Raw genomic sequence first — 12,028 nt, 5'->3', positions numbered from 1 at the left:
AGCAGCAGCATACTTGCTGCGGAAACACAAGTCAGCTGGTTTGTACCGACAGGAGGACGCATTTGCCGAGAGGATAAGCGCCGCATCCGCCTCGGCCTTTGCGGTGTGCACAAACACGAGGGCCGAACTAGTCGGAAATCTTTGTAGATTAGCCCCCCCAAGTCACTGACGGTCTGCAGGTCGTCTGCCACAGCACTTGAGGCATCTAGCTCTTCATTCGGGGCCCTCGTTTTAAATCCCTGTGCCATCTATGGAGCAGTATACAAACTATGTCCAGCACAGCAAGCGTACAAACAGTTGTATACATTGATATTTATGATAGCGGCTGAATTCTGCCACATCGCTGCAAGAAGCACACTGACGTCTTTTACTGGCTGTGACTCCTCAGGCCATCTGGTGCTCTAAACACTGTTCAGCAAATGGTCAGGATTATTTTACAATACCGTTTGACCAAAGTCTGCTGCTGTGTCTTCTGTGATATATCTGAAGGCCTGTAAACTGCAAAGTACAACAACCCAAACACACACACACACACACACACACACACACGAATGTGTAATGATCTGTGCCCTCTGGCTATGTTAACTTATAACATTAATAAAGCAAGGACGACTTCTCTCGTGCTGGGTGTTTATTCACCGACCGGATTCCCACTGACGTTGTTACGTACATCACGTGACTTTGTTGTGGCGCTACGGAAAGCCGTAAGGGACATTAGCAAATCAAATATTACTAGCAAATATTACATCTCCCTTTTTCTGAAAAGTGCTGCTTTCTCTGCAGAGATACAGACCACGTTGAGCACGTTTATAAGCGAATACAATCTTAATAAGAAAGAATATGAAAGTGGAACTCATATAACTGGACTGCAACAAAGTAGTGTAAAACATTTCCTTCACTGTCTAAATGTGACACCGTAATAACATTTCATCTTTTTTTTCTTTTCATTTCATTACTGGTAACTGCAAACAGCAGGTAGGTACACAAGGTAAGTGAACGCTGTAAATATTTCTTTTCAAAACATAGCAGGTATAGTACAGGTTGGTGTAAAATTCTCTCTTTTTTTAACATTCATAAGTCAAGGATTTGTCTTGGTTTGATCGTGCGACCTGACCTCGTGGTGTAACCAGGCTGTGTGTCTGGTTGTCGCTGATTGTTCGTGTCTGGAGGTTCAGCATGCTCTTGCTGATGGGCTTGTGTGTTGTTGTTAGCGCTGGTAACAGTCTGCTGTGAAGTGTGTGTGTGTGTAGTGTGAGTGTTCACTCTGCTTTGTCGCAGGTGTTGACGGTTGCGTTGGTAGATCTGACCTTCTTTGGTTTGGATGTGGTAGCTCCTGTCTGTGTTCGCTGGTCTTTCCACAGTTGCAGGTCTCCAGGATCCATCCTCCTGCCGGAAGCGGATTGGTGTGCCTGCGGGCAGGTGGGGCAGAGGTTTGGCTGTTCGGTTGTAGTATGCCTGCTGGCGCTGTTGACATACCTCTCTCCTTTTGTGAACATCCTCCTGACTGGCGATCTGTGGCTGCAGGTGTTTTGCTGTTGATGGGAGAATGGACCGCAGCCTCCGACTCATCAGTAGCTGTGCCGGTGATTTCAGGTTGTCCACCGGTGTGTTGCGATACTCCAGTAATCTCATGTAGGGGTCTTTGTTCTCAGCTTTGGCTTTGTCCAGGATGCGTTTGGCCGTCTGGACAGTCTTCTCGGAGAGGCCGTTGCTCTGTGGGTAGTGGGGGCTTGTGGTGGTGTGTGAGAAACCCCATATCTGTGAGAAGTTGCGGAACTCACCAGAGCTGTAGCACGGACCGTTGTCGCTGATGATAGTCTCGGGGATTCCGTGTCGAGCCATTGCTGCTTTCAGCTTCATGATGACGGCAGATGAGGTGCAGCTGTAAAGTCTCTCTAGCTCGAAGAATCTGGAGTAGTAGTCCACAGTGACTATGAAGTCCTGTGAGTTCCATGTGAATAGGTCTGTGCCTATCACTTGCCACGGCCGCTCGGGTATGGCGTGTGACCTCATTGGTTCCTTTGCATTTGCGCTGCGCCGTTCTTGGCATATGCTGCAGTCTGCTACTGCATCCTCGATCTCTTTCCCCATGCCAGGCCAGAACAGTAAGTCTCTTGCTCGGCATTTGCTTTTTTCCATGCCAAGGTGGCTGGCATGGATGCGCTGTATCATGTCCTTGCGAAGCTTTTGGGGGACAATGATTCTCTCACCTTTGAACAGGATACCGTCCATTTCTGAGATTTCTGCTGTGTGGTTCCAGTATTCCTGGATGCTGGGCGGGCACTTTTTCTTTGTGTCTGGCCAGCCAGTGAGTGTGGCTCGTCTGAGTGCGGTGAGCTGTGGATCTTGCGCTGTTTCCTGCTTGATTTCTGTGAGTCTTGTGTCGCTCACAGGGATGTTGCTGAGGACTGTGTGCACTTGGGCCTCCATCCCTTCCTGTAGGTCACTGTCATGGTGTTCTATTGACTTGCGTGACAGTGTGTCGGCCACTGGTATGTCCTTACCGGGGCGGTGGATGATTTGGATGTCGTATTTTTGGAGCGCCAGGATCATCCGTTGCAGCCGGGGTGGTGCTGCTGCCAGTGGCTTTTTTAGTATTGCCTCCAGAGGCTTGTGGTCTGACTCCACAATCACTTTTCGTCCATACATGTACTCGTGGAACCTCTTGCAGCCGAAGACCACAGCGTAGAGCTCCTTCTCTATCTGTGCGTAGTTTTCTTCAGTGCTGTTGAGTGACTTGGACGCATAGGCAATTGGTTTGCCATCTTGGAGCATGACAGCCCCAAGGCCACTTTTGGATGCATCCACTTGGAGTCGCAGCTCTTTCTGCGGGTCGAAATATGAGAGTACTGGACCTGGGTGCTGTGTAATGAGATTCTTCATCTCTTGGAACGCCTTGTCGTGGACTGCATCCCACACAAACTCACTGTCCTGTTTCAGAAGCTGTCTGAGGGGTGAGTTTATCTGTGAGAGGTGTGGAGCGAATCTGGCGAGGTAGTTGATCATGCCGAGGACTGTCTCCAGCTCTGCTTTGTTCTGTGGGGGTTGCATGTCCTTGACCGCCTTCACCTTGTGTGGGTCTGGTTTGATGCCTTTGTGTGAGAGCGTGTGGCCGAAGTAGCTTACCTCGGACACGCATATGTGACACTTGTCGGGGTTGAGCCTCACCCCTCGGTCCCTTGTGCGCTTCAGCATCGCTCTGAGACGCTGGTCATGTTCCTCTTTAGTCTTGCCGAACACTAGTATGTCGTCCACTATGGCCGTAACACCGTCCAATCCCTCATATGTTTCTTCCACGCGTCTCTGGAACTCGTCTTGAGCGGACACGATTCCGAATGGCAGTCTGAGGAAACGATACCTGCCAAACACTGTGTTAAATGTCGTCAACATTGAGGATTCAGTGCTCAGTTTGATGGCCCAATAGCCTGACCGCGCGTCTAACACGCTAAAGTACTCAGCTCCAGCAAGCTTTGTGGTGGCGTCCTCCAGCGTGGGGAGGGGGTAGTGAGGTCGTTGTATCACTTTGTTAAGAGCTCTGGGGTCTAAACACACTCTAAGTTTGCCTGTCTTTGGCTTCTCAACAATGATGAGTGCGTTCACCCATTCTGTGGGTTCTGTTACCTTACAGATTATGCCGCCTTTCTCCATGCTGTCAAGCTCGTCCCTCAGTTTGCTGCGTAGGGCGATGGGGATTCTGCGTGGCGGGCAGACAACCGGCGTTGCATCTGGTGTGACGCGGAAGGTGCACTCGCCTGGGAACTCTCCTATTCCCTGGAAAACATCTGCATACTCATCCATTATGCTCTGTGATGTGACATTGTTTTCCTCGCTCACAGCCATCACTATTTTTACCAAGTTTAGGTCACGGCATGTTTTCATTGCCATGACTGGTGGGGCGTTTGTGTCAATGACGTAAAAGTCCAGCATCATTGCATTGTCTCTGTACTTACATTTGAGTTTGCATGTGCCTTTCACGCTCAGTGCGCCTCCTCCATATTCAGTGAGTCTGTGTATTGCTGGTTTCAGTGTCACATTTTTGAACAGCGCCTGGAACATGTTGGTGGGAATAGTATTGGCATGTGCCCCAGTGTCTAGTTTAAACTTTACCTTCTGTGGAGGTGTGCCAATTCCAACCTCTACGTAAGCCTGCTCGTTGCTTTTTCCGTTGTTCTCTATTGAGATGCAGTCTATGTACAGCTCTGTCTGTTCTCCCACTGCGGTGCTCTCCACTGTAATGTTGTCGAAGTACAGTTCTTCCTGCTCTCTGTCAGTGGTGTACTCTTCTGGGTTCTCTCCGACGGCATGTACTGTGCCGCGGTAGTACTTTGTCTGTCCCTGGGAGCTAGACTTGCATACTTTAGCAAAATGATTGAGCTTCTTGCATTTAATGCATTGTTTACCCTTAGCTGGGCAAGTGGCTTTAGCGCCGTGTAGCCCTCCACAATAGCTACACGCCCTGGCGGCGGTGCTAACGTTACCCTCCCTTTGTCTGAAGTTAGCGTTAGCTGCTTTGGGTGCGTTCGGTTTGTAAGTCTTTCTGCCTATTGCGTGCACCGTTTCATGTGTGCTGCCCTGGCCCATAGACTTTAGCTGTTGCTTTGCTAGCTCGTGTGAGCGGGCTACATCTATGGCCTTTTCTAGCGTTAGCTCAGCTCCCTGGCTAAGTAGCTTTTCTCTCACTCTGGGTGAGTTGGTGGCAAACACGATGCGGTCCCTGACCATCTCGTCGGCATTTGGGTAGCCACAGTCTTTGACTAGGAGCTTTAGCTCAGTTACAAATCGTTCGAAGGATTCACTCTCTCCCTGCATCTTTTCATGAAATTTATATCTGGCATAAATCGGGTTTGCTTTGGGGGTGATGTACTCAGTGTACTTATCGTAGTACGTTTCTAGCTTCTTGGCTTGTTCTCCGCTGAGTGTCCAAGTGTTGTGCACATCGCGCCCTTTTTCCCCTATCCAGAGCAGGAGGTAGCTGCATTTCTCCTCTTCGTTCTTCCCGCGCAGGGGGCCCTTGAACATTAGCTCCGTTGTTTGCCGAAATCGTCTCCATGCTTCAGGTAAGTTCGCCGATTCCCAGTCCATCCGTGGAGCTGGAACGCCGTACGAATCCATATTGGGTATTTAAACTCCGCTACTCTGACACCATGTAATGATCTGTGCCCTCTGGCTATGTTAACTTATAACATTAATAAAGCAAGGACGACTTCTCTCGTGCTGGGTGTTTATTCACCGACCGGATTCCCACTGACGTTGTTACGTACATCACGTGACTTTGTTGTGGCGCTACGGAAAGCCGTAAGGGACATTAGCAAATCAAATATTACTAGCAAATATTACAGAATGTACACATACACATGAATGCACATAGGACTGACAGGAACTGGGAAACAAACCAAATGTTTCAGGCTACTTTAAGGTGTGTTTTAACCGAACGTGACATGAAATTTATGAGCGACGCGAATGACGACATGGTCGCGCATGTGCGAAATTCACATCGGCGAATAGTCGCCTCCCGATCACTTCCGTTCTATGCGAGCGAAGGGGCGAATAAAACATTCGCATCTTCACTTCGCGTGGAGTTCAACTTTGGTGAACTTTGACCAGCAATTTGCTGTTGCAGCAGTTTGCCACACAGTGTTGTGCATGTTTTAATTCGCCCCTTCGCTCGTACACAACGGAAGAGAATGGGAGGCGAATGGGCGGCCACGCCCTCTTTTTAGATATCTGTTCAGTCAAGATGGAGGACAAACTGTAGGCGTCCGGGTACTGTAGCAGTCCATTCTGTTGCCTACCAACACGGGGATCGCAGGTTCGAATCCCTGTGTTACCTATGACTTGGTCGGGCATCCCTACAGACACAATTGGCCGTGTCTGCGGGTGGGAAGCCGGATGTGGGTATATGTCCTGCCTCCTCTGGTCGGTCGGTCGGGGCACCTGTTGGGGGCTGGGGGGAATAGCGTGATCCTCCCACGCGCTACGTCCCCCCGGGGAAACTCCTCACTGTCAGGTGAAAAGAAGCGGCTGGCGGCTCCACATACTATAGCGGAGGAGGCATGTGGTAGTCTGCAGCCCTCCCCAGATCGGCAGAGGCGGGTGGAGCAGCAAATGGGGCAGCTCGGAAGAATGGGGTAATTGGCAGGATACAATTGGGGAGAAAAAGAGGGAAAAAATCAAAAAAGGAAAAAGATGGAAGACAAACTGACCGCCGACATGGGGTCCGGCGGGGCTTCCACGGAAAGTAAAGCCCAGCCATGGCACTGACTCTCTGCCGGTGATCGATGACCACAAGAGGTAACAAACTGCTTGTATGTGGTATTTATAAATGCTACTCAACTAGCTAGCTAGCAACTCAAGATCCCTTAGCTGTCTTCTCTTGAGTCTAGCAAACTTGCTAGTGGGGCTGGTGTAATCACTCACTGTAATCGCGGTGATGTGGCGTGAAATTCACTTGTTCATTTTCCAGGCAAGTGATCAGATCAGTAAGTCTCAGTTTGGCTTGAGCTGTTGTTAATCGTGTGCATGACCAGCTCTCCAGGACTTACCTCTAACCTGAACAGGAATGTGACAGTATTCATTTCACCTGTTAATGGCACAGAGAAGGCCGAGGCAGGCTTCTCCTGTAGGCAAACATCTCTGAGAAGCGTCACAGAAAAAAGGGGTTTCTGGGTAAATGTGACTCGCAAAGATTTGCAGAGACACAGCTGTGCATGCACGCACACACACACACACACACACACACACACACACACACACACGCACCTTAGCCTTAACCAACAGTTTCAACCAGGCGTCCACCGTATCTGAGGCCTACGTGCAATAATACCACAGCTGATTGGTTGAGCAGGGAAGGCTATCTGGCGGCTTACAAAAACTCCATTATTGGACAAAACATCAAAAATCCTTTTGATGTCTCCATGTCTTTCGTTGGCTCGAAACTACAAAAGTTAAGACAGACTCGTATTTTTTGTTTGAACCCTTTTTGATAACCGACTGATCCCTTAACATGACACAATAAAATGTATTTAGGCTATCTGTCTCTACGTCTCCGTGCTGCGTCCAGTCTCCGTCATACAAGTTGGTATGGGACGAGTTCAGGGTGTGGGGGCTTACAGCGAAGAGAGACTGTGTGTGTGTATGTGTGTGTGAACATCTTTGATGTGCTGCCAGTTCTTTGCTGTGTTTCAATGTTGCTATCAAGGAGAAAAACCTCTTTTCCTTCCGTCTCTTACAATGGACTTCTGTCTTTATCAGGGCCAGTGGGAGTCGGTGCTGCTGGGATATGTACCCCTCTATATCTTCACCTGCCCTATCTCCCCTCGCTCCCATTGTGTACCTCCTTAATTTATATGTCCTTCTGCTCTTTTTAATCTATAGCCCTGAGAGTCTTTCACAGTTCCATGCGTTTCCCAAAGTGTGTTTGTGTGTGTTGGCTTACATACATACGGTTTGCCCCTCTATGTATCTTTCTGCAGAAATAATTAACTTTTAGCACATCTCTATATAAGCAACTTTTTTTTTTTGTTTTGGGATTTTTTCTCCCCAGTTGTACTTGGCCAATTACCCAACTCTTCCGAGCCGTCCCGGTCGCTGTTCCACCCCCTCTGCTGATCCGGGGAGGGCTGCAGACTACCACATGCCTCCTCCAACACATGTGGAGTCGCCGGCCGCTTCTTTTCACCTGACAGTGAGGAGTTTCACCAGGGGGACGTTGTGTGTGGGAGGATCATGCTATTCCCCCCCAGTTCCTCCTCCCCCCCGAACAGGCGCCGTGACTGACCAGAGGAGGCGCTAGTGCAGCAACCAAGACACATACCCACATCCGGCTTCCCACCCGCAGACACGACCAAGCCGAAGGCAACACGGGGATTCGAACCGGTGATCCCCATGTTGGTAGGCAACAGAATAGACCGCTATGCTACGCGGGCGCCCTTATGAGCAACTTTTTCAACAACTGTGTTATTCCCCGCTCGTCTGCATACCAATTTATACGCCGTTTCTCTTGTCTGTCCTGGAGAAGGGATAGGGTTCCTCTATAAATGGACAGAGTCACTTTATTAAATAGCTTATTAAACTGGTTATTTGAGTGGTATGTGACACATCTCTGTGTTTTAAGTAGTGTAGGGTTTCCCCTTCCCCAGGGCCATGGCTTCTTATGAAGTGGCGCAGGTTGCTTTGTGCAGGGCTCAGGTCATGACCTGTTAAATATTTAGGAAGGGAATACACGCCCCTGCAGCCCTCCCAGATTGTCGGGGGCCCCTTAGAAATCAGAAGGAAAATAAGCACACACAGCCATGGAGATAGGAGGTCACTGTGGCAGATGGCTAATGCATGTTGCAGCGATAGCACATATCAGCTTTTCCCCCCTGGCTGCATGGGGAAAATTAACTTTGCACCGTGCTCCATTGGGCTAGGTTGGCTGACGATTGTCTATGAAATTAATTTCAAAATGTGCTGTACTTGTTGTGTTGCAGGCGTGACTCCAGCAGGATCCCAGACACTAACCTTGAAAAAAATATACTCATGCTTGAGGCAAATACACTTTGATGAACTCAGTGAAATGCGCAAAGAAGATTTTTGCTAACGTTACATCTGTGTGCTGAGTATCGAGCAGACTACGGAGCTTTTGGAATAATCCATCCATCAATCCATTATCCAAACTGCTCGCGGGGATGCTGGAGCCTATCCCAGCAGTCACTGGGCGGCAGGCGGGGAAACACCCTGGACAGGCCACCAGTCCATCACAGGGCCGACAAATTCACACCTAGGGGCAATTTAGTACAGCCGAGTCACCTGTCTTTTGGAATAATAATAATCTTATAAATAATAATAATAATAATCTTAATAAATACAATAATAATAATAATAATACGCTAAGAAGAAGAAGAAGGAGGAGGAGGAATAATAATAATAGGCTTTTGGAATAATCCAAAGATGAATTATGCTGTCCGGTAAACACAAAATGTGCTTAAATGCACAATCCGTAACAAGGTAAACAAAAACTGGACATAAAGAAGCGAAACTGCCTTATCATTCAAAAGGTTGTCATTGAAGTGGAACATTACGAGTGGACCGGCGTCCATGCAATCTGCTAATGGATTAACTGATAGCAAGAAAGAAAAAGAAAACGAGAAACGGAGGGGGGATAGAGAGAGAGAGAGAGAGAGAGAAAGAGAGAGAGGGGTATGCCAGGTATGTGTGTGTGTGTGTGTGTGTGTGTGTGGTGCCTTTCTAAAATTGTCCTGTAACAGTCCATGTAGGTGTTCCTCGTGTGTTGACAGAAGGATTAGTTTAGGATCAAGCGGATCTCACAGGGCCATGCAGAGATCTGCAAACCACAAGCTTAGAGGAATACACACACACACACACACACACACACACACACACACACACACACACGGACGGACGGACGGACGGGCGGACACCCACAATGCAAACTCGACTTCTTCCACTACCAAAGAAACAAACTCCCAGACACAAACACACATAAACAGTGTCGCTCCTTATCGCAGAAGAAACACCGGCACACACAGTCACACGCCGTGCAGTAAATAAACTATAGAGACACTAGAGACACACCAGCATATTTATACACACTCGCAACAAAAACACACCTTCTGCCAGGGTGCTGTCCTCCGAGAGGCCGTTCAGACTGGTCATGCTGGAGATCTGTCCGTTCTTCTGCAGAGACTGGAGAAGAGACAGAATAATGAAAGACGTTAATTTTATACAGAATTGAAGCCATCCAGTCATTACCATGCACAGTATAATACCGTTTGTTTGACTCAATGCAAAGCTCGACAGACCCCGCAGATGAGAGAAACCAGAGTATTTTGAGTCCAGGACGCTTCGAGACATTAGGAGACACCCTCACATTCACGCGTTTTATGCACCCTCACATTAGAGTTGAATCGGCAGTTTTCCAATGTCTTAAATAGCCCTTAAAAAGTAGATTTGTTACTCCGTGACAACCGCCGTCCCAGCCAGATGTTAGTCATTACCGCTTGCCATCACTCATGTTATCTAAAGAGAAGAAGAAGAGAATATACACCTTCATCAACAGACCCATCATATTCATGATCAAAGGTTTCAGGCTGCCAACAGGCTGCTGGAGCCTTAAATCTTCCATTGGCCGTGGCTACATACTCATCTGTAAATAACCATTTTTTTCACGTTTTAAAAGATGACCAGCGGTTCAACTGTGTCGTAAAACAACACATCATCGTCATCGCTGTCAATGTGGCTGAGTCGCTGACGCTCTCGACACAAGCAGCTTTTTAACGGCAACGCTAACAAGTTCAGGGGACGTGGCCCAAGTGTCTCCACCCTTATCAGGGGATCTGGGTCCTTTCTGAAACAGGCCTTTTTGGCAGAGACATCTCCTACTGACAGCGGCACAATGCAGGCCTGGCCGGGGCTTTGTCCGTCTCGGCTGGGGGGGAGAGGGTAACTGAGCCTCCCCACAAAGCAGCTAATCTAACTAATGGGCAAGTAAGGCTCCATTCCCAGCGGCCGACACTCCTCCAGGAAAAGTCCTGAAAAATGATACCAGAGACGAGACTCTCTCTTTGGGAGAGACTAGAGGGATGTGATGGATGGGAATGGGAGACGGGGGAAAGAGAGAGAGGGAGAGGACTACTGGTCATCACAACTGAGGCGTGGTGTGTGTGTGTGTGTGTGTGTATGTGTGTGTGGACAGAGAAGAAAACGGTTTGCTCAGGAGAATGCAATGCTTGGAACCTTCCAGTGTTTTATAGTGTCATAACAAACAGTATTCATATCGGGGGCATCCAGGTAGCGTAGCAGTCTAGTCCGTTGCCTACCAACATGGGGATCTCCGGTTCAAATCCTTGTGTTACCTCCAGCTTGATCGGGCGTCCCTACAGACGCAATTGGCCGTGTCTGTGGGTGGGACGCCGGATGTGGGTATGTGTCCTGGTCACTGCACTAGCGCCTCCTCTGGTCGGTCGGATGCCTGTTCGGGGGGGGGGGTGGACAGTGGGATCCTCCTATGTGCTATGTCCCCCTGGTGAAACTCCTCACTGTCAGGTGAAAAGAAGCGGCTGGTGACTCCACGTGTATTGGAGGAGGCATGTGGTAGTCTGCAGCCCTCCCTGGGTTGGCAGAGTGGGTGGAGCAGTGACCGGGATGGCTTGGAAGAGAGGGGTAATTGGCCAAGTACAACTGGGGAGAAAAAAGGGGGGGTGCTTCTTTCACTTTAAGTTGAGTCTTAAATGTCTCAACAGATGGTGTAATGTTTTGGGAAGGCACAGGAACAACACAGAAAGGTTGCATATGGTCTTAATTCTCGAGCTAAATGCGCTCCATTACAATTCTAATTCCCCACCATGCTTTTTCTGTATAACGCCTGTTCAAAACATTGATCCGTCTGGAAGAACAGAGCTTGAAAGCAGAAGGAATGGCAACAGAGGAGAGGAAACTGAGCTAATAAAGTGAATGGCTCCAAGGAGATAATAAATATGATGGAGGAGCTAGACTGGATGCCAGAAAGCCTGATCCCCACCCCACCCACCCACACACACCCACACACACAAATGCATATTCACTATCACAGAGGTGTGCACACACACTCGAACAAAAACAGTTTCACGGAGAAGGTAATGATAGTATCACTAATGTTCCTTAAATGGCCTTAGGGCCCTTGATAAGCTTTGGGTACAAGCCAACAAATGACCTTAAGCCCCCCCCCCCGGTGACCCCACCCTGGTCTGGCCTACCTCATGACTGGGATTCCACACATTCTTTGCCCTCTTCACCAAATTCCACAGATCAGGGGCAACACACACCCAACACCTGACTCTACCCTCTCTACAACCCCCAGGCCTGTCCCTGTAACCCCCCTTCCCCCACCCCCCACCTCCAAATCCAAACCGTCTCTGTCCCACAGCTAACCTGGCGCTGCCCCACCCCTCCCTCGCGTGATTAAAAATGCCCCACCTTCCCACGGCCGTCCAAAACGCCGCCGCAGTGTTCGCATACCTCGTTAGGACGCCCGGGCTGGAGCTGGGGG

At 49.1% G+C, this 12,028-nt stretch overlaps 1 protein-coding gene across 1 annotated transcript in view; it reads right to left on the bottom strand.

The window, feature by feature from the left end:
• akap12b (A kinase (PRKA) anchor protein 12b) overlaps positions 1-12,028 on the bottom strand; it is a 62,741-nt gene that overhangs the window by 21,658 nt on the left and 29,055 nt on the right. Inside the window, exon 2 of the mRNA XM_056295096.1 lies at positions 9,612-9,687. Within this exon, the coding sequence (XP_056151071.1) occupies positions 9,612-9,687 (76 nt within the window). The remainder of the gene's footprint in view (positions 1-9,611; positions 9,688-12,028) is intronic.

This window comes from Lampris incognitus, chromosome 15 (assembly GCF_029633865.1).
Source record: "Lampris incognitus isolate fLamInc1 chromosome 15, fLamInc1.hap2, whole genome shotgun sequence".
Lineage (NCBI taxonomy): Eukaryota > Metazoa > Chordata > Actinopteri > Lampriformes > Lampridae > Lampris > Lampris incognitus.
This window is presented reverse-complemented; position numbering and strand designations above follow the sequence as displayed.